General features: G+C 41.6%; 1 protein-coding gene across 1 annotated transcript; it reads left to right on the top strand.

Annotated features, from left to right (window-relative positions):
- Positions 1-39: 39 nt before the first annotated feature.
- Positions 40-21,800, top strand: YWHAE (tyrosine 3-monooxygenase/tryptophan 5-monooxygenase activation protein epsilon). Its single transcript, XM_080563433.1, has 6 exons — positions 40-277; positions 10,483-10,682; positions 15,396-15,502; positions 15,831-16,037; positions 16,820-16,956; positions 20,880-21,800. Exons 1-6 carry the CDS (start codon positions 214-216, stop codon positions 20,930-20,932), a joined length of 768 nt encoding a protein of 255 aa, XP_080419559.1. The 5' UTR covers positions 40-213; the 3' UTR covers positions 20,933-21,800.
- The last annotated feature ends 557 nt before the right edge of the window (positions 21,801-22,357 follow it).

Raw genomic sequence — 22,357 nt, 5'->3', positions numbered from 1 at the left:
CCGCCCGCCTCCCGCCCGTTGCCAAGGAGCCGCCGTTGCCATGGGAAGGCGCAGGGCGCATGCGCGCCCTTGCGGAAGTGCCCGGATGCAGCGGGAGGAGGCGCTGCCGCCATATTTGCCCGGAGAGCAGCGAGCTGGTAGCTGCTGAGCCCCCCGGCCCCATCGGCTTCCATCCGCCCCGGACACTCCCCGACGCCACTCCGCCTGCAGGCCATGGACGATCGGGAGGATCTCGTCTATCAGGCCAAGTTGGCCGAGCAGGCTGAGCGCTACGATGGTGAGCGCCGGCTGAGGAAAAGCCCTGCGAGGCCGAGGGGGAGAAGGGAGGGAGGGAGCGGCCACAAAATGGCGGCTGGGCGGGGGAGGGGGGGGCAGGGGCGGAGGGGGGGCACGGACAAAATGGCGCCTGGCACCCCCCTGAGGGGGCTGAGGGAGCTGGGGCTGGGGGGCCTGAAGGAGCGGGAGGCTCGGGCCTGGGCGGGGCCGCTTGGGGGGGGGGGGGGCGGCGGCGGCGGCAGAGCCGGGAATAAAATGGCGGCCGCGAAGGGCGAGTCCCGGGGGGAAGGGGGAGCCGCCCCCGCCTCATGGAGGTGGGGGGGGGGGACACAAAGAGACCCCGCCGCTGCTGCTCGGGTGCCTCGGGGCGGTACTCACGGCCCAGGCCTCGCTTCCCTTCAGCCGGGCTGCAGGGCTGAGGGCGGCTCGCCGCAGACAACGCCCTCTCCGGGAGGTGGGTGCCCGGCTCGGTCGGCCCCTCGGGGGGGAGATGGTGGGGAGAGACCCGCTCGCCGTGGCCGCTCCTAGGGGAGCGGGGCTGCCGCTTTTCTTTCTGTTCTTTTGCTTTCCGGTGGAGATACCGCTGCCCCTGGCAAACCCAGAGAGAGACCGAGCTCTCACCCTGGAGCCATCTAGTACTACGTGATACTTCATTGCCTAAAGGAAATGCGTACGCTTTCATTATGCGCAAGATGCTATTACATTTCATTTTCTTTTTCCAGTATTGTGTGTTTTTTTTCTTTTTTTTCCCCGATAAAGTTTGTGTGCTGTGCCTGATCGGTACAGATCTGGGGAAGAGTGGTGGTGGGAGGGAGCTGACAACCCTGGAATGGTGTCTGCTGCCCCAGAAATGTCTGCCTTGTGACTGTCTATTTAAACGTGTTTCTATTGCCTATAATAGACAAGGCCTTTAATTTTCTCAATGGTGTTAAACTTCTGGGACTGTTACTTCTGCCTTAAGACTCGTGTTTATGCATTTGAAGTGAAATACCTGTGTATGTTTAAAAAAAAAAAAAAGAAAAGAATACAGCTATGTTTCATTTAGAGGTAGGGAGATGCTCCAAATACTTTGTTCACAATTTTCATAGCACAATAAGGTAATTTGGTGAGAACTAGGTTTTGTTCTCGGAGTTGCTGCTTAGAAAACTTCTGCTAGTGTTTCTGAGCATCTGAGAAATACACATTTTGGTGAGGAAAATAAAATCTACAACAAAAAAAGAAAGCCCAAATAAGACTGTCTTTTGTAAATGTTCTTATAGGGGAAAGGGGGTGGAAGTAAGAATTCCACTAAATGAAAGGAGTCAAACGGTTTCCTCATGGTAATTGTAAGGACTTGCAGGAAAAAAAATGCCCACCAGAACAGTTCTTGGGATGTGACTTAACTGGCTGGGAGGGATGGGCACGTGATTCAATATTTCACAGTAGGTATGCAACATCTATTGGTAAAAACTGGGGTGTGTGTTTTTTTGGTATTTTGCTGCCTACCCCAAAGAGCATGCGATGGGAAGACAGATTTTTCTCCCTGCCACCATTACTAAAAAGGATGCCTCCCCACCCCCAATCCCACCATTTTCCTGGAGTTGGGCTTTTTGTGTGTAGGGAGGAAAGGGCTCTCCACCGGGTATTAATGAATCAGTGTGACTATACGTGTTGGCTTTGTGGAAACCCAAAGTAGGATGCTTGGCCAACATCCTCCAGGATTCATCCTCTTTAGGAGCTTTTGAGGCATAACTGCCTGTCTTTCTGGTGCTTTCCTAGATCGGTGATAAATCAGTTCTTTGGAAAGTAATCAGACCCTACCCCAGTGTAGAGATCTGAAATGCAAAACCATTCGGCTTCCTGTCAAGAAAAAAAAAGGTTGATAGTTTCCCTTTGTGCAGCTTTTCTTTCCATCAGTGGGCTTTCTATTCCAACCCAGTTGTGGATGTTTGCAGAACAAGCTGGCTAGATCAGAATTTAGAAGACCTCTCATGCTGTATTGCTTCTGAACCGTAATGAGGCCATTGCTAAGGAGGGAGCACCGGGAGTTGTGTTAAATCAATACTGTGGTTTTTAGACTTCCAAAGTTTTTTGGAGTCAAGTTGGGTAAACAAATTTAAGGTGTACCCTCTAATTCTGCTAGCTGTTCTGCAAGCATCTTTACTTCTTACGTCTCTGGCCTGGAAAAAAATGGTATTGTAGGTGCTGTTCCTGCAGCTAATTCCGTATCCTGGTTCAGCTGGAACAATAAAGAGTTTTTAGCATATTTTGTTATTGTTTAAATGAAATACTGCATTTCTGCTCAGATTGCTTCTCAAACAGTTTTGCTTGCGTTTGGCAGTATGCTGAAAGTGTAAGTTATTCTTAATTTTGCTCTTTGAGATTGATGATCACAAGGTCACAGTTACTAGTTTGCACATATAAAATATGTGATGGTAAGTACTGTCTACTGCAAATATGCTGGAATAGAAATTTGTTTTATAACATCAATATGAATGTGAAATCATTTTTTTGTTTAATGTTAAGATAATATTAAGTTCTGCCCCATCTTTTCTCGTGAAAGAGCGGCGCGTGGTATGTTGTTTTCTTGTGTGTGATTAGAATCGGCATGGTTTGTGACAATTAAAGCGGTGCTTATAGTAGGCATATATCTAGTTTTTTTTGAGTTACATGACTCATTTGAAGAACTTTATCGAGTCTTCCAGGTTGTGCCTGTAAATTTTTAAAAACCCAGTCCTGTATCTGTATGGTCCTTAGTATTTTGGCCTGGATTAAGGGGACAACTTTCTAGGTACTTCTGCAGTGTAAATAACACTTAAGCCCTGATCTCTGGAGATATTAAGAGATTTGGGTGTCTGACTATCTTTACAGATCTGCTTAGGCATGTCATGACAAATAACAAAATGCCAGGGAGCTTACTTACATTATAGGAAGCTTTGTGACAAATCTCTTTGAAAAATCTCACTTGTCTGCTGTTCCCTCAAAGACTATTACTAATAGCATAATATATAACTATCTTTTTGGGAAAAGAATTGGAATAGACAAGTTCACAAACACAATTTTACCTTACTAATGTTTGACTTTATATCAAGACTATGTATCTGCGTTTTTGTAGACTTCTGAATGTCAAAACTTAATTCTTCATTGTGGAAGCTAGGGTAGCATCTTTCCTTTAATCAGGTGAGAAACCTACATGCTATGACACAAGGTAGACTCTAAGTGGATAGTCTGCTGTCAGTTTTGTGTTACAGAGCTTGAGGTATATAACTTGAAATTTACATAAGGTATGGCAGGTGAGATGAACAGGGTTTCTTTCTTTCTGAAAGCAGATATAGGTCAGGTTGCAGCTGGGAAGAAAATATTTGACATCTCTCCAGACTCCCAGTACAGCAAGTTAACAGGTGACTCCTATGTTTCTATAAACTGTCAGGGTAATGCATCTTTACTCTGAAGACAATAAGGTGTGCAGCAGTGGACTGAATCCAGAATTTGAACATGTTCTAGAAGCTGTCTTACAGTAACAGAACTTGAAGTCAGAGCTTACTTAAGAATCAGTCACTAATCTGTATCAAAAATGATAATTTATTTACTAATTTCAGTTTGCAGATGTCCTATTTCAAGTAAATAATGTAAATGCATTTAAGGGGTGTTGTTCCCCTACTGCCCCCAACAGTTGTATGAAAGGGCTCTTGTGTAATTTCCTTTTTGAACCTCCTCAAGTTCTGAGAGCAACCAAAGAATTCAAACTTCTAAGCTTGGTTCGTTTGGTGCTCTGCAAGGAGTCCAGCAACTGAGTTGGTGTCCTTTAATTTATTCAGGTACTTGTATTGGGATACTATTTATTAGCAGGTCTCAGTCAAACAGAGAAATACGTGATGAGACTTGATCCTTAAATTTTCCTATAGCTACTTTCAAACTGATTTTTTTTATTAGTAATCCCTTTCATTTAGGAGGATGTAACTTCACAGCTTGCAGATACAGAGATGACTTGCTGCAAGAAATACTTCTGCTGGTCTGTAGGATTGGTTGTGCGGAAAATATCCCTGTTGCTTGGATAATTTGGCCTTAATCCATCTGGTTCTCCAAGTGCATAGAAGTACTGGTATGCTCTGTAGAACTGTATATTGCAGAGTCATGCAGTCAAACGTTGGAATTGTCTTGGCTGCACCAGCAGTTATAAACCTCAGCAGGCTGTACTGCTATTCCCTGTATGCTTTCTCTACAAAACTAGTTTAAACCACTGTGTAGGGTGGATTTTCTTTGGTGTTTTCTCCCCTCTGCCTGCTTGGTTGTCTTAACATCTGGGGTTATGGTTGTTACGTTGTTTTATGCTCATTTATATAAAACTTGCACATTGTCATAGGTGTAGCATGTTCTAGGTAGGGACCTTAAGATAAGATTATCAGTTTTTATTACCGGCAGTTAAAAGGGTGCGGCTACTCAGGGTGCTTCAAGCATATGAAGACATCTGAAGAAAAATCACGAAAGCTCTGTAGCATGTAAAGGGAAATGCTATGTTTATTTTATGCTTTTATAAACTAAAACGGTGGTGCTGTGAAGTGGGGTGAGCTAATGTGACAACTCCCTGTTGAAAGGGGGATGTCCGCTCTTCAGAGCCAGTCCAGGTCTCTAAAATAGAAGCAAATGTCTTTTCTTCTTTTCCCCGAGTAGTTTTCTGAGATGGTGACCTGAATCAGATAGTTCAGAGGTCATAGAAGCGCTGAGCTGGCATGAGTGTATTGATAGGGATAGAAGAGAAAGGCACCTCCCTGTCCCCACAAGCTCCTCAACTAGTTTAGTCATCTCTTAAATACTAGTTGCAAAATGCAGGATTTCTTAAGAGAACAGAAGAACCTCATGTTGGGAACATAGTAGCTTTGTCTTCAGAACAAGAGTTCCTAATGGATGAAAAGATGAGCTCTGCTTTCTCTTGGCTTGAATTTAGACCTAATCACTGCAGTGAATAGAATGGTGTCCAGTGATAGCAGCTGAAGGCCTGCACGCCCAGGGAGAATGTAATCTATGGGCGTTAGTCTTTGTGGTTACACATCACTTGATGAAGAAAACGCACTTGCCGTTATTTTTTCAGCTCTCTTTGTCTTATTGCTGTTAGCAATTTGCTCTTACTACTGAGTTAGTACTTACTATTTGCTTCCTTTTTTTTGGATCACTTACAAATGTGAGCATCCTTCCCAGCACAGATCACTGTGTGATTCCACCAGTGATCTTCTCCCTGTTACCCTGTTTCCTGTCTTTCAGCCAAGTGTTTATCCATATGAGGACTCTTCTTATCCCATGGCAGTTGAGTTCCTCAAAGAACCTTGGTGAGGGACCTTGCCAAATGCATTTCTGTATCAATCGTGTCTTCCTCGTCTATATGCTTGAATCACTTAAAGCCTCACAGTAGAATTGTAAAGCATTATGTGCATTTGCGAAAAGCTTTACTCTTCAGTATAGCTTTTATGCATATACCCACTCATTTTTTTTAATCCTCTTGGATCCTGGTGAGTGTTAGGTTAATGGATCTGTAGTTCCCCTTGACTGTCTGCTGGAACACCTTCTAAACTCCTTCTGTTTGTTTCTGCTGCTAAAGTCTTGAGAGGATATACACAAGAGTTTAGGATCAGGTATTTCATTTTGAGTTCTTCATAGTTGTTACTGATGATTTGTTCATTCCGTGACCAGTACTTGTACTCAGTCTTCTCTAAATACTGGTTATGGTGAACACAGATATGGGAAGACTTCTTTCTTTCTGCCATGTCCTTAACATCCCTAGATCACCCTGGAGCATTTGCAGCTTTTTGCTCCTGAGGTGCTGAAGTAGATATTGAGCGGCAGCTTAAGAGCTTGAAGATCTTGGCCTGCTTTATTCCCTCTAGACAAGAAAGGATTAAACTTAAAACACAACTTCAGTTTTCTGAAGTGCTCTGCTTCTGCTACTGTCAACTTGGTGGTATTTAATAAGGCTACCTTCTGGGTTTTCCTAAGGTTCTTTTTGATTTGAGCCCCCAGTGTGGTGGCCATCAAGTCATCTCCATTCTACCTCTACTGAACGAGCTCTTTTCCTGTTCTTATTTTAACAAGCTTTCTCGCTTTATCTTGTACCTCTTTCAGAAACCAAGCATACCACAAGCAAACTTTCTAGCTCTTGTTTTCCTTCGGTAGTATTGAATCAATGTGTGCTGTGGCAAGGCCTGCTTTTCAGTGTGGTTGAAACAGATCCTGTGTATTGTTGAAAACTGGGGGGGGACTGTGTCATAGGCTGTATGACTGGTTGCTTCATTTTAAAAAAAAAATCCATCGAACACCATAGCATTGTGCTTATTGAGAGACTTAAGCAACATATTGTGCCATAACTAGACATTCTGAGTACTGTAGCTTTGCCCCAGTGGTGTCTCTTCCTTAGCTTTTCAAACACAGTTTGGGCCAAGTGGTTCCTGTTGCAACTCTTATTGCTAACCTAGCCTTGGATTTTCAGTCTGAGCAGTATAAACTGATTAAACTGTCAAATTGATGTACAGTCCGTTGGCATGGTCTGCTGTCTCTTAACTTTGTAGTCTGTATTGGAAAGGCTTGTAACATTCCTACAAAATTCCCAGTGCATCAGCACTACTTCCATATTTCCTTACCCAGGGACGTTCCAGTTCTCCTGTGCTGCTTGGATTTCTAGAGTTTGAGAAGCAGCAAATACTTTGTTTCTCATCTTTATCTGGAACGAAGCGTTTGTTATTTTTGATCTGTAAGTTTCCTCATCACCTGTGCCCTTTGTGCAAATTCTGTGGATTGGTGCCTAATAGTTATCAATCACGTGTTTCTCAACACTTGTAAACTTCCCCCATTACTTTTTAATTTTGTGGCTTTGTCATTGGTATAGGTCCAGTAGCATTAATGAAGCTTATACAAAAAAGGATTTTTTTATCTCCTTCCATAGGATTATAGTGTTGGGTTTCTATTGTTATTTTACCCTTGTTATGCTTTCAAAGAACTGCTTTTTTAGACCAATTCCATTGACTTACTGTATTTTTTGTAAAAGTGGATGCCTGTGGTAGTTAGAACTTTAACTGACTATTCCTTTCCCTGTGTATTTCAGTCCTTTTAAGGTGGAAAAACTATCATTATATTTTAGAGACTTACAAAGTTCCATTGTAGTTTATAGGAGTGTCAGATTGTGTATCTCTAGGACCATAATCTCTCTAGAATCTTTGATATTTAAAGACATCAACGAACTAGCCCCAAGCCACATACCATCCTGTTCCATGTCTTTTGTAGGTAAGTCAGTAGACCACTGTCCAAATATTTTGTGTTTTACAGGCTATGTCTGTGCTCCTCCCATGTGAGAGGAGCCACCCGTCTTAACTGTAGTGTTGGACATAGGAATAAATAATTGGTAATGCCCATGCTGCTTCTGAATAGACTATTGTACTGTAGGCAGTTGTTTAGAGTCTCAGCTGAATACTTTTTCCCTAAGAATATACAGACTGTTTTACCTGATCAGGCCAAATGTCCACTCATTGTAATACTCCTTAAAACACTTCACAGCAAATGTCTGAGGAAGGATATGAATCTAGGGCGAGCATGTCATTCTCCCAAATATTATATATCTCTTATAATATCTCTTATCCTTCCCCAATTTATGGTTTGGGGAGTTCCTGCTCTGATGGTGGCATGATCTCACAGCACCATAACATGGTGACAGACATAGTCAACTCAAAGAATGGAATTTAACCACTTTAACTACAATCTGTCTTTTTTTGAATTAGTAGCATAAATCTACTCTTTGTATAATGCAGTGTAAGCATCTCTGAATTGTGCATGCAGTGAGTTGTCACTACTGCAGTAATCCTTAACTGAAAGGTAATTTCAGACTTTCTTTGTCATGGTCTCCCAGCTTTTCATCTCTGTGTAGAATCTTCTCTTGCCTTTTTTACCTCTCTACTTGTTACGGTTTTCTGATCCAGAAGATCCCTGGAAACTTACCTTACATGTTTCTCACTTCCGTGTTTCTGGAGTAGTTTATTTACTGATATCACACTGTCACATTTGTATCATCTCAATATTGCTGTGTCTGTTTGACTGAAGTATAGGGGTTGTACTGTGCCAGACCCCAGAGGTCTTCAGGCTGATGGTGGATGTCTGGGAATGAGCATTGTAGATGAACAGTACAGCATCACTTCCTCCTCCTTATTCTACACCTTGTGTTTTCCTACAGGATTTCTCTTCAACACATGCATTAGCTAATGGTTGAAGAGAGGGCTGTGCATTCACAACTACAGGTTAATTTCTCAATTACTTCTCATATCTGAGGACAGTTAAATATTAAGCTTAAAGTCAAGCCATACGGCTCTTGCTGGAGCTTGGCAAAGATATCCAAGTAGGAGAGAGTGCAAGTCTTAATTCCTGTTCATCTTTCCTCACGAGAATTAATACTGTGGTAGGCAAATTATCTTGGATGTACCTGTTGTTTAAGGAACTTAAATATGAGATGACTTAGTTTTTTTAAAAACAACGTTCTTTGAAGAGACAGAAGCATCGTCCTTTAGGAAATAAGTCATAGTGCTTGTAGTATTTAAGTGGAATATTGTAACTATCATATTGCCTTCAACTTGGCTAGTTTAAGTTAGAAGATTGCATGCTTAAGTTTAACATTAGATATATGTACATAGTGTTTTAGGGTGGCTTTTGAAGTCTTCAGCAGAAACAGTTGACCATTTTGAAACAGCAGGGTGTTTGTAAATATTATCAAAGCCTTTGGGGATTTTTGTTACTTTGTGAGCTGGAGTAGCAAAATACATTGGGTGAAGTAGGGATGTTTTCTTCTGGGGAGAATAGAGCCACTGTAAAATTGTCCTGCACATGTGGAGACCTGCTCAAGACTGATAACATTGTTCCTGCCAAGGAAAAAATGAGCCGATAGTTCCCATTACTGAAAGAGCTTATGCCTGCTAAGACTGAATTTTAACACCTGAGGGGGGAAAATGACAGTTAAGCGCTACTTGTTTCCTGTGGCTTCTGCTCCCTTGATACAACATAAGGTAAAATGATGGGGGAGGGGTGATGAAAGTGCAAGTTAAATAGGGCACAGAAAGGTAAAGGGTCATAGTATGGGAGGTGTAGCCTAGTCATGTCACCGTGGTCTTGGCAGAAAGTAAATTTGTGACTCTGGAGCTCCTCAACCTGCCAGGTAGCTGGGAAACCCTTGTCCTGTTGAGCAGCTGGGCTGGTTGGGTTGTGGTCTCATTAATGTTCCCTGTACCTGGGATTATCATCTGCTCTAGCAGCTGGGAGGTAAATGATGAAGGAACTGATGCACTTTTTGGCGGGACAAAACTTACGGTTCCTGAATGTCTTAAACTAAGAGAGCCCAGTTTATATGTAACATTTCAGCTTTATTTTTCTAATATGTCATAGACAATCATAATGTGATTAGGTAGTGAAAGGATTAAAGCCTTCCTTAAGTAGTTCAGGCTTTTGCTTCCACTTGAACATAGGAAAGCTATATTTAGTAATAACTTATTTTCACCTCAGCTTTACAAGTCTTTTTTAATGGCTTAGGTTATAAATATGAATTATATTTTGTGTTACTTTTTCAGTGGAAATAGCTGCTTGGCATGGGTAGATATGGTTGCTCTGGTTATCCTCAGGATGTCTCCTTTGTCACTTTTCCAAGTAGCTAATTTTTCTTTTGGTGGTTTCCTCTTGGAACTTTGACTTGCTTCCCTAATCTATTCAAATCTGGATCTTATTTTTTGGTTAATTACTATAATACAGTGTATTCCAGCTGACAAATCAGTGGAGCATTCTGTAATTCTTCATTTTATCCCTATTGTGCTGAAAGCCAGCTTAGGTTTGCTCATGCTTTTCTCACAATTCAGTGTCTTTTCAGGAGCACTTTGAAGAAACACACATTCCTGTAGGATTGTATTGATAACCATTATCCACTGTAAAAAAAAATGAGTGCTTACTGCTAAATCTGTTTTGCCTTTCTTAAGCTGTCTTTAAAGAATGTTTTGGGTACTCTTGTCAAATGCATTTAAGAGAGTATCAGGTAATTCCTTTGTGCGTGTGCTCCTGGATTTGTTTGGATCGCTCCAGTATAAAAGTGAGGAGTAACTGCATGAAAGGAGGAGGGAGCCTGTTTTGATAAGTTATCATTAAACCACTCAACAGAAGTTGCACATTGAAAGATGCTTTAGCTGTGAGAATAATTGCCTGACCTTTTCTTCCTAGAAATGGTTGAATCAATGAAGAAAGTGGCTGGAATGGATGTGGAGTTGACAGTGGAAGAGAGAAACCTGCTTTCTGTTGCATATAAAAACGTGATTGGAGCCAGAAGAGCTTCCTGGAGAATAATCAGCAGCATTGAACAGAAAGAAGAAAACAAAGGTGGAGAAGATAAATTAAAAATGATTCGGGAATATCGGCAAATGGTAAGATGTAGTTGGCGTTATGGTGTAATGCCATTTAGTTAAGAAGGGCTGCATCCTGGGTTTGTTACCCTTAAGATAAAGCACTCCTGTATTCCCAGGGATGGGGGATGTTAAGATGTTACAGTCGTCTCAACTGTGAAACTTGCATGTGTAATAACCTCTAGGGCCTTGCTATTTTTTTCTCTTCAGAGAGGGGAAAAACTGATGCAGATAACTTCATGGTGAGTCTAGTCAGTCTGTGCAGCTTTACCTAAAATGGAGAACTTGGAACAAGCTTTGACTTCCTTCAGGAAGGGCTAATGAAACCATCAGCTATTAGAACAGTGAACTGTTTCCCTCCCGCCCCGCCTCCTGGTTTAATGTGGAGCAGGCATTCTCCCATACTATTTAAATCCCACACATTTCTGCAGAGACTTTACATTCATCATTTGAGGACAAGTGCCTCCATGGTTCAGATCTTCACTTCCAGAGAAACAGTGGAGTCTGTCTTTTAACCTCCTGGCACTGATTTGTACACTACCAATGGAAATGATGTTCCTTTTTTCAGGAGTGGCTCTGGACTACTTTCTTTTGACTCATAGCATTTCTCTTGCTCCATGGAATTGTTCAAGTTGTAAGTTTCTATTTTTATGCTGGCGTGCTGCTGGGATGAGGCGCTGCCAGTTACATACAGTCCCAAATACCATTTCTTGATGGGTGTCTAAAATCTTTCTAACAGAGCATATAAATTAAGACGGTGAATACCTATCTAATGATTGCTTAAATTTGTCTTAGATAATATGCTTTCAGGTTTCTGCTTAATATTTTGTCGGCAGTTGCTATCTCCTGCCAGAGATCCTTTAATAGTGAAAAGACTTTCCATTGTTTTTGAAAGGATTGTTTAAAAAAAAGGCATTGTTCTGCATCTCTCTCCTTGTAAAGAGAGCAAGTACTGTGCAGAACAGACTGGTGAGCAAGAAATGTGTGTATATAGTCCTCAAAATAGGATATATTGAGAGAGAAATATACAGCCACATGGAATGCAGGGCCATGCCAACAGTGTTGTCATCCTTTAAATCCTTACAGGGAATAGCCATCGCTGTTGTTCAGAGTGCCTACAGGCTTTAGGTGGAAGAATGCTGTGGAGTACAAAGCAGTGTATTTCCATACTGGAAAAAGACAAGATGTGTCTACTTAGCTCTAGCCTGGGTTTTCCAAGAGGCTTATGAGTTGCAGCTGGAGCTAGAGACTGTGTCCTGCTTGTAGCTGCTGAAAGACTTGCTTTAAGTTAGTGGATGATGCTTCTTGCTGCTGCTGAAGTGAGAGCTGCAGCAAAGGTGCCCTGCTGTCATACTCAGTGTTTCTGTGTGAATGGGAAAGGTCCAGTGCAGACTCGGAGTCGCGGTTATTTTGCTTGCCCCCCCCATGCTAATAAATACCCACTATTGTATTTTTCAGTCTTAAGAACAGTGTTACTGGGGGATCCTTCCCAGGCTTGAAAGACTCTTGGGGGGGGGGAAGAGGGGGGCATTGGGGACAACACAAAACAGTTATCTTGGCCTGTTAGTCCCTAGACTAAAGTTTTGAGGGGTGAGAGAAAACTAGCATCTCTGGAAAAATCTCTTGCCTACCACCAAAACCAGGTGTAGGGGCTTGCACAGCTGTGAACTGCTGCTTGAGTTGAAATGGAAGTTGTAGTTAGTGTAGAAATCATCTGAGTCTTTTGTCTACATCAGTATTTGTTAGAATTCAACTCTTTGGTCTTGTTCAAGTGAATTCCAAGCACTTGAAATTACTAGCCAGTATGACCTGGGGCAGAACTCAAGGGCTGATGGTGTCAGAGCAGGAACTGGCTGGTTTTGTCTGAGGCGTGCATCAGGCAATACTGAAGGGCGGTAGAGGCCTCTCTACTCTTTACGTTGTCTGCTTAAGATAAACGTAGCAGAACCAGTACAGAGTTATGGGAAAAACTGTTGCTGACATGATTCCTGCTTCTTGGGTCCTGTGGCCATGTGGATGCACAAACGTGGAGCCCCTGGCTTTCTCCTCTGACTGCATCTCTGTGGATGAGAACATGGAGGCTTGCTTTCTCTGTCCTTGAGAGGATGAAGTGGTGTCTGCACATGATGCAGTTCAGGTCCTTGCAGTAAGACCAAATCCCTTCCCTAATAGCATAGGACAAGTGTTCACCTCCCTCTTACAGTCTGTACTTGTGGCATACTGAGTGTGCTTTGTAGTGCTCAGCCTGGGTTGTATTTTGGGGCAGCTGCAGGGCTTTCTCCTTCCTCTCTTCATAGAAAGATTAGGCTGGAAGTTGACACGTGGGTGGTCATTTTGTTTCTCAGGGGAGTGGGGAGGAAGGTAGCTCACAGGCTTTAGCAACTGCTGCCTGCTGTTCTGCTTTCATGTTGCATCCCAGCTGTGAGGTGCAGCTATTCTGTGGGCTAAATAGTAAAACAGGTCAAAGAACTAGTACGGGCCATGATTTTCCTGGTTGGTTCTAATACGTTTCCTTATTTAGGTCATCAGGTGGTTTAGAAACTGCTGTACCTGTAGAGCTAAGAACCCAGTCTGGAATCTGCTTAAGCCAGCACAACCACTAAAATACAGAGGCAGGGTGGATTGGGGCGGGGGGGGGCACTGCACCCATCAGGATGAGCCATGTCGTTGCTAGTCAGAGCCTGCAGTTCCATGTGTCCTATTTTGAGCTAAAATGGTAATAGGCCCTAAAACTGCCTGTTCTGTGCGATCCCAAAAGGCTTAGTGTGAGCTCTTGTGCTGGCTTGCTGTGCAGAGCTCAGTTATTCTCTGTCAAGAGAAGATCCCTTTAGATCTCTTTTTTTTTTAAAAAAAAAAAAAAAAAGAGCTCTTAGGATTGTGGTGGTGGGGGGGAGTTGTTTTTTTTAATTAGCTCAATTTGTATTAAATCTCTTAAGTTAAGCACGGTCAGGACATATAAATTGCCCTGGTCAGTAGTTGCTTTCTGGTAACTTGTGTGACTGATCCTTTAAGCACAGCTGAAAAAGGTCTGTCTGAGATGAAATGGAAGTTTGTACGTGTCTGGTTTAACAAAAGAAGATTAGAAACTGATTTAATTCTTTGCAGTTGTGCTGAAGATCTCTCTGCAAAAGAAGTCATTGAGAAAGAGGATCAAGAGGAAAGAAGTTTGCAGGAACTGACTGCTGGCACAGGTTTTATAGCTTTTGTAGCCCAAGAATATATGAAGTAGATTCTTCTCAAGCGACCATATTTCAGCAACTTCCCTAAGCATTTGTCACATAACTAAGTATAGCATCTAACTCTTCCTCTGAATGCTCTAGGGCATTCTGTCATTGTTTGCATATGAAATTTGCTGTATATTAATCTACCTAAAGGAACTTCTCCAGATCTGTTAAGTAACTTTGTACAAATTGATATGTGCCAGTTTAATTTATTTTAGATCTAGTTTTAACAGTTTTGAGGCTAGATGTCATGGTTACAAACCACAAGAGTTTAGAAACTATATGGTGATAAGATACTGCATGAAAAGAAAAATGCTATATGAAAGAAAACTGCATGAGTGGGGGGGATAGGAAGGGATAGCAGGCTGACTGGGGCTGCTCTTGTGATCTGAGGCGTGCAGCTACTGGTACCGCTTACTGTAGCTGATGTCGATGCCTTGCCTTGAAAACCTCAACTTTGTAGGCTGTAACAGTAGCTTGAGCCAGAGTTGTCTTCAGCCATAACGGAAAGTTAATGCCAAATCAGGAAAGAGCAGCAACAGGTTGCTATCTGCACTTAACCAACCCCTCCTGCTGTGGATGATGTGGGATGCTTGGATCAAGTCTGGTTTTGGCAATGTAGATGTCAAAAAAGAGCTTTTAGCTTTTTTTCGAAGGTGTTTAGTTTGTTTGCTTTCAGGTATGAAGCTTTCTATGGTAGAATCTAATCTTGTAGACCTTGCTTTTTTTATTCCAAAGCAGGAAAAAAAGTGTGACCATGTTTTCAATTTTGGCTATTAAAATCCAGTAACTGATTTTAAATAAGACTTAATATATTGGTTTTCTTTGACCACTGACCTCACTGTTAGTGTTGATGGTTTCTGCTTTTTTCTTTGTTACGAACTGCTATGCTTTGCTTTTTTATTGCCTGCTTCTGAAGCTTGTATTTTTTTTTCTGTAATTTGTTTTCCCCTTGTATCTGACCTTTTTTTGTCTGTGACACATCTGTTGTGTTCTAATATTACATGATTTTTGTCTTAGGGCTTTTCTGCTAGTACTTGGCCTCCCAAGTAGCCAGTGGAAACCTGTTCTGAATGTGTAATGTAACTGGGGGTGAAATGGAGTTCAGCTGACCTGTCTTAACTACCTTCAAATTGTTTCCTTCACCATTGCCACTTCAGGGCCTTCCAGGATCAAAAACGTGAGGCATTAGGAGTTGTGCAAGTCATGCAGTAAGCAGTTATATGCTGAGACAGACATAATGCAACTGTCTAGCAAGATGTTTCCCAGGGAATTTATAATTCCGTTATTCAGTTACGCATTTCATCATACATCAGTCCTTGCATCTTCTGTCTGCCAGCTAACTACCCAGTACTGTTTTGCTTAATGTACCTGTGGACAGCTGAATCTGTCCTGTTTTTTGTCTTCCCCCTCCTTGGGTATTTATGATGCCACCTGTTTGATATTAAATATTTTTGAGACAGGCCTTTAGTCTTCTGTGCTAACCTTGCTGCCTCTTTGTGTTTTTTTTAAGGTTGAGACTGAACTGAAGTTAATCTGTTGTGACATTCTGGATGTACTGGACAAACACCTCATTCCAGCAGCTAACACTGGCGAGTCCAAGGTTTTCTATTACAAAATGTGAGTGTTGCCTTGGGAGGTGAACTTCTTGTTGTATCTGGAGTAGATAACAGGAGTAAAGTAGTGATGCATGGTGGTTTTTTTCAGGCTAGAACAGCCAATACTATAATATCCTGTAATAACGCAACAAAAGAAAAATCAAACCTTCTTCTGCTTGATGGTTTAAAATGTGCTTAGGTGCTAAGGCCCTGTTGCCTGGGCAGTAATTCAGCAGTAGTAGTCCTTTTGTGTGTGAATATACAAAATGACTTGTAGAACTAAGCAGTTTAGTGGCTGGTGTGGAAATAAGGACTAATGACTTATTGTTTGTTCTATCCTTGTTTTTCAGGAAGGGGGACTACCATAGGTATCTGGCTGAGTTTGCCACAGGAAATGACAGGAAGGAGGCTGCAGAGAATAGCTTGGTGGCTTACAAGGCTGCTAGTGATATTGCAATGACAGAACTCCCGCCAACACATCCTATCCGCTTAGGACTTGCCCTCAACTTCTCTGTATTCTACTATGAAATTCTTAATTCTCCTGATCGTGCCTGCAGGTAGGTAGTGACTGGGGAGATGGGGGAAACTTACGTGAACACCAAACAAGCCAAAAGTGGTTGCTAGTTAGAGAATGACTTTAATGCAACAACAAAAAAAAAAACAACTGTGCTGGCTTTTTTCCTGCTGTTTGAGGTTACACCATTGGAAAGGCTTTGAACTTTTGTATCCTTTTGAATCCAGATGAATTTGTTTATCTGGGAGTAGGTTATGTACGAGAAGCAGTAATAACCTTGGACCAATGAACCAGTGGCAGCTTGACAACTTGCCATGTTAACTCTATGCTCACCATTACTGTGCAAAAAGTGTGAGGTAATTTAGCTTGCCTCTCTTGGTGCTGGCTCCTACACACGGTAAGAGGTGTCATGGTCAGAGGAATTAGTGGTATAGATGAGCTTTTGTAATTATGCTGATCTTTCGGTATTTAGCTTGTATGAGCATAGAAGTGAGGAATGAAGCAAAGACTTCCCTCTATTTCTGTCTCTGCAGGTTATGTAACTTTTTAAAGCTTTTAGCAGATGTTGATCAGTTCTATTGTGAGATGTAGAAACATTTAATAAACCCCAAATTCTTGAGTAAATAGTTACTGTTCTTAGTCATGCAAAGTAGTCGATTTTTTTTGAAGACTGGAGATGTTTATCCAAACATCTGAACACTTTTAAATAATATTTTTTAAAAAGAGGCTATGCATGTCTAGGTGGCTACATGAAAATAGGTGTTCTGAGGCGTTGACTTCAGAATTCTTTCACGATATGTATTAAGTCTGACTTTGTGCTTATAGGTTGGCGAAAGCAGCTTTTGATGATGCTATTGCAGAACTGGATACGCTGAGTGAAGAAAGCTATAAGGACTCTACACTTATCATGCAGTTGTTACGTGATAATCTGACACTATGGACTTCAGACATGCAGGGTGATGGTAAGTAAACGCCACTCGAAGGTGCTGCTGTCCCCTGAGCTCTACTCAGAAAACAAAGCAGAGATGTGTAGATTTTAGATTGATTTGGTGTTTCGTTGCTGTCATTCTTAATAATCGACCTTTCTGAACTTCTGTCCTTAACATGGGATGTATTGATGGGGTGACAGCAAGTTCTACTGAGAAGTTTTTCAGCTTCATACTTGAAGGAAGGAGATGTAATTAGTACCATTCTAAACATCAGTGATTATTTTAAAGCAGTGACTTCACTTAATTATCTGTCTTTTGTGGCTTGTCATGTTCATCTTACAGTTGTCATTTCAGCCAGATATCAAGTTCCAGTGCAGGAGGAAGTATTGCAAATGATCTAGTTCCCTTTTCAGGTCACTTAATGTTTCTATTAGCTTTTCAGTACAAGATTGTTTACTGCCATCATGGCAATCCCCGTATCTTTTATGAAGAATCGAGTATGAAGATGAACAGGGATTCTGTAATTCTGTTACAGGACAAAAGAGTGAATGCTTAGAAAAGTCTAAATTTGCTACTTGATGTTTGGAAAGCTCTTTTTGTTTAACTACTCCCAGCAGATGCGAGGTTGTGACTCTGGAAATGGGCTATTGCCAGAGCAAAGAGCAAATATATCCTCTGGCAGTATCTGAGGGTGGGGCACTGATTGCTTCTCTTTACTAACATCTGATAGTTACTCACATAAGTATTTCTGATGTTCTGAATGGACTTTATTTCCACTTACATTTAATGTTCTATGTGAAAGAAATTTTGAGTTTGCCTTGTTTTGCTTATTAGTGAATTAAATGTTCTTTATGTAGAAAGATTAAACTTGTGTTTCCTTCTGCAAAAATTAGGTTCTGGATAGACCTGTAAAAAAAAAAGCTAGATTTCTTTACTTAAAATTTAGGAGAAGAAAATCTGGCCTGTTTATTAGAGTATTAACAGAGGTCTAAAACAATATTCCAACTTGACTTCAGATAAGTCTGTAAATTTTTTAGTGTAAGTTGTTACTTGTTGTGTGGCAGTAGTCAGGTAGCTTTACTTTGGAGTACTTTACTGGCGTAGTGTCTGAAAGCAATGGTGGAATCTCATTACCTTCTTACTGCCTGCTGCCACTTGGTCAGTGGGGGCTGATGGTTTCTTTTAAGCATTGTTCACTTCAAGCTCTGGGAATGGCAGCAGACATGTACCATGAGTATTAATGCTGCAATTCAAATTTTACCCCTATTTCTTTGGGCTTTAGACAGAACTGGGGGGCAGAAGACTGTACACATGCTGGGTCTTGGCTTGTAGGGTAGCTGACATCTTAGTGCAGTCTCTTGCAAGGGACCCTGTGTTGTTTTCAAAGGTGCAACATTATATGATTCTGTACCCTTAGATATATATATTGCCCAGGTGGATCTGTAGAGCAGTGTCTCTAAGCATTGCAGGTATTAGATGCCTTCCGTGCTGTGGCTAGGGGAAAAATGTATCCCCAGTGCACACAATTATAATCTGACCTTTTAATTTTTTAATGGAGCCAAATATCGCGGTGTTCTTTGGGAACAAACAGCAAGGTGGTTATTTCAGTGAAGCAATGAGGCTGGATTGCTAATGCAAGGTAGTAGAATTAGAACGTCTTCCAAAAGCTACCTCGATTTACACGTGAGCTGACTAACATCGCATTTCACAGAAGTTAGCGAGGTTATTTACAGAGGCTTTTAAAACTTACTTATTGAGTAATCCACATTCAAATTTCTTATTTCCTCATTAGCTCCGTAGTCTAGAGAATAACTATTTTTGTCCTTCCTGAAGTAGTTCAGAATATCTTAGGTACTGTTTTTGATGCATGGCACCAGCAGGATGAGGACTACAAACTAAACATACTGCAGAGCTGCTGAACTACTGCAGTTCTTCAGTCTTCAGGTTCCCAAAGAATACAATGTCTGTGTAATGTGTACAGCCACAGGTGAAAAGCTGAATTTTCTTTTCCTTGTAACATCATAATACGCTCACTGAGTGCGTTGGAAAGTGTTGCTTCTAGAACTCTATTTTCAAACTGGGTTAGAGCCTTTGAAGATAGGTAAAAGTTAATTGTGGCATTCACAAAGATGGTCATTATTACCAGTCTCCTGAGGAGATGGGAAGGCTTTTAAGAGGCTAGTTCCTTTTTCATTGAGCTCTTGCCTAATGCTTTATTTCAGTTATGTAGATTGTGGTGAATGTCTCTCTGAAATTGGGTAGTATTACTCAGCTGCTACACTTTTCCATCCCATGTACTGTATCTTTTAACCATGTCATAGACAAGCTGTTTACTTCACGCTTGTAATGTCGTCTTCATATGATTCCTATTTTCCCCTTCTTTCCTGCTGTATAGATTCCTAAAGGAAAGTCCAACTGTTCATTTCCTAAAAACTCTACTTTGTAAGTCCTCGTCATGGCTCAATGAACTTTTCAACGTCAGTTTTCTTCTGATCACTAATCATGCTTGCCTCTGTCACTACTTTGCTGCTGATAAAATTGCTTGTATCTTTGACTCCATTCCAGGGCTAAGCGATGTTCTGCCAATTTGTGACCTGTTACCCAGGTCCCATACGCATAACCAAGATCCAAAGTAACTTACGTGTTTGGGAATTGAGCGCATACCTGGATGGATATTAAGACTATTTGGGCATGAAAAGTACTCTTACTGTCGCCTGTTACAGGAGTATTTGCTTAAGTGCATTGGCTAGAGCATGCTCAGATCTAATAATCTTCCTCAGTTAGGGCCTCTGCGTTCTTCTTTTAAATTACATGTTTCATAATTCTAAATGTAAATTTTGTTTTTGAATGTCACATATCTTGTGTTCCTAGGCCACCTCTTCAAAACTCTACCTTGCATTGTACCTGGTGGTAATTCTGAATCTGGACATGCTCTGAGCAGGCATTCTGATTCTGTGCTGAAGTCATTGGTCTCATTTGACTGGATTTATTGCAAATGAATTTTTTTGAATGGACAGTTTTTGTTTATTGCCCTTAAGATAGTACCATGTCACATGGCTAAAGATAACTCTGAAGAAAACATTTTTTTCAGTTTCTTGTCAATTAGCTTAATCTTGCATGTGTTATGGCACCAGCTGGAGTATGTTAAACTTCTCCCTGTTGTAGTAGAAACAGGCAAAGACCTGTGCAGGAGGCATTGCATGCACCTCGCCCAGGGGCAACTATAAAGTAAAACTGAACACCTATGACAAGTTGCTGTGTGGACAGACCTCATTTCATTGCATGGTGCAGCCTGGTTGAATAGGTCCAAACGGGCTGTTTCTCAAGAGACATGTATCCCATAAGTCACTCTCTGAATAACCACAAGCCTGGGATTTCTTGTTACGTTGGACTGGGAAGTAGGGAAGTTTATTCATGCTTCTCTTGGTAACTTAATAGATGCCATGTAACTCTGTAACGTTGGCTGCAGTCAGTTGCGGTTGTTGAGACTAGGTGGACTCGGAGAGGAAAAAATATTTAATTTCTTAGCGGGTAGATGGCCTTAGTGATCTGTGGAGTAGCAATGAGGTTACTGGGAAGGTATGTTGTGACTTAAAGACGTTGATCTGCAGCCATTTGGACGATATGTCTTGGCTGTTCACTTCTTGATCAACAGGACTGACATATGCAGACTGTTTTCAGAAACGATGGTTTATTGTTTGTCCTTACAACAGTCCATGTTTTAATAGCCTGTGCTACAGTTGTTCCGTACGAAATGTGATGAGTTGATTACAAGGCTTAATTTCCATGGAAACGCTTCACTCCAGAACTGGCTGTTACGAGCGTGTGTGTCATTTATGCAAGCGTGTGAGTGTGTGTGTGTAACTGCATGAAACTATTAATCTTAGATGCTTGTTAAGCCATTCTGCAGTCTCGTTTTCAGAAGCTAACTTCTCTACTTTTAAACACTTTCATAGGTGAAGAACAGAATAAAGAAGCGCTGCAGGATGTGGAAGATGAAAACCAGTGAGACACAAAGGCCAACAAGAGAACCCATCTCTGACCACCCTTCCCCTTCCCCACAAAAACCCTCAGTGTCACTCTGAGAACCACCAAATCTGACTTTTACATTGGGTCTCAGAATTTAGGTTCCTGCCCTGTTGGGTTTCTTTATTTTTATTTTTTTTACACAGTTTAAAAGTTCTTAAAGGCAAGAGTGAATTTCTGTGGATTTTACTGGTGCCAGCTTTTAGGTTCTTTAAGACACTAACAGGACTGCGTAAAGGCTCTTTCAGCATTACTGTATTGTCTCCTGCCAGATGTGGTGATACTGCCATTAGAAGTGGATGTTGACACCTGAAGGCTGTTAGACTTGTAGGGGAGAGATTCGTTATCACAAGGTAGCATGCATGTGGTGGCATTTTTCTTTTTTATAACTGTTTAAACTGAATTTTATACCAATGTTTAAACTTAATTGGATGTTTAGCTTGAAGTTACAGGTTGCATTGGGACATATATTGTAGTGGGTTTACTTGTAATAAAAAAAAAATTCCAAACTGCTGAAATGTTGCTGAAAAATATGGTGCTGGTAACAGTTCAACAATCCGTGGCTGCTCATTCTTGCCTATTCTTTACTTTTCCTCAAAGCAGGTTAGCATTGAAGGTGGCATTGATAAGCCTGCATGCGTGTTCAATATTTTTTTCTTTCTCCCTCCCCCTTCCCCTTCTCCCTTCGCTCGCTCAACCTCTTTTGTTCAGTATGTGTAACTTGAAGCTAATTTGTACTACTGGATATCTGACTGGAGCCACAGATACAGAATCTGTATTGTTCTTACTGAAACACAGCATGGAATTAACATTAAACTTAAATAAAACAAACCTAAATTAAAAATGCCAAATATTACTATGACTTTCTTTTTATATTACTTCAGCAAGAATAATTTTTCTCTGTTGCTTGTAATAGGAACACTTGGAGGGGGAAGAGAGAGAGAGGGAGAGAAGAGTAGCTGCCCTGCTTTTCTTACGTGAGATAAAGTAAGATTCCAGTCTTAAGGTGAGACCAGCTTCTTAGAAGACAGCCTGCTTTGCAGCAGGAGTTGGCAGCCCTTCACACCATTTACTCAGAATTTCTGCTGCCTGAACGCACAAGGAGTCGTGAGTTCATCTTGCTTGCCCCCTATAGGACTTCTCTTCCAGTCTGGTTAAGTGGATGGGGAGAAGGGAAGCGCTTCGACTTAATGTCCACTCCGCTTAGCTGATGTCCTAGAATTCCTTTCTAGGAGTACCATCCATGTAGACAGATCAGGCCCCTGAACTGAAGAGATTCCCCGGAGCTGGCTCCATGTGTTTGCTGACAAGGCCCAGCAGGGTTCCACCTGTCTGCAGCTGCTTTGAGCGCAAGCACAGCACCACTGCGCAGCTTCCGAGGGTGAGCTGCAGGGGCTGTGTTGTCAAA

Source organism: Anser brachyrhynchus, assembly GCF_964034855.1.
Source record: "Anser brachyrhynchus genome assembly, chromosome: 20".
Classification (NCBI taxonomy): Eukaryota; Metazoa; Chordata; class Aves; order Anseriformes; family Anatidae; genus Anser; species Anser brachyrhynchus.
The sequence above is the reverse complement of the archived record's forward strand: the minus strand, read 5'-3'. Positions and strand labels throughout refer to the sequence as shown.

What these genes read in the sequence shown, in the direction of transcription:
- YWHAE (XM_080563433.1), top strand. Translation starts at nt 214, where the DNA reads ATGGACGATCGGGAGGATCTCGTCTATCAGGCCAAGTTGGCCGAGCAG. An exon ending in AAGGTTTTCTATTACAAAAT is followed by an intron (nt 15,503 to 15,830) that starts GTGAGTGTTGCC and finishes CTTGTTTTTCAG; the next exon opens with GAAGGGGGACTACCATAGGT. An exon ending in TTCAGACATGCAGGGTGATG is followed by an intron (nt 16,957 to 20,879) that starts GTAAGTAAACGC and finishes ACACTTTCATAG; the next exon opens with GTGAAGAACAGAATAAAGAA.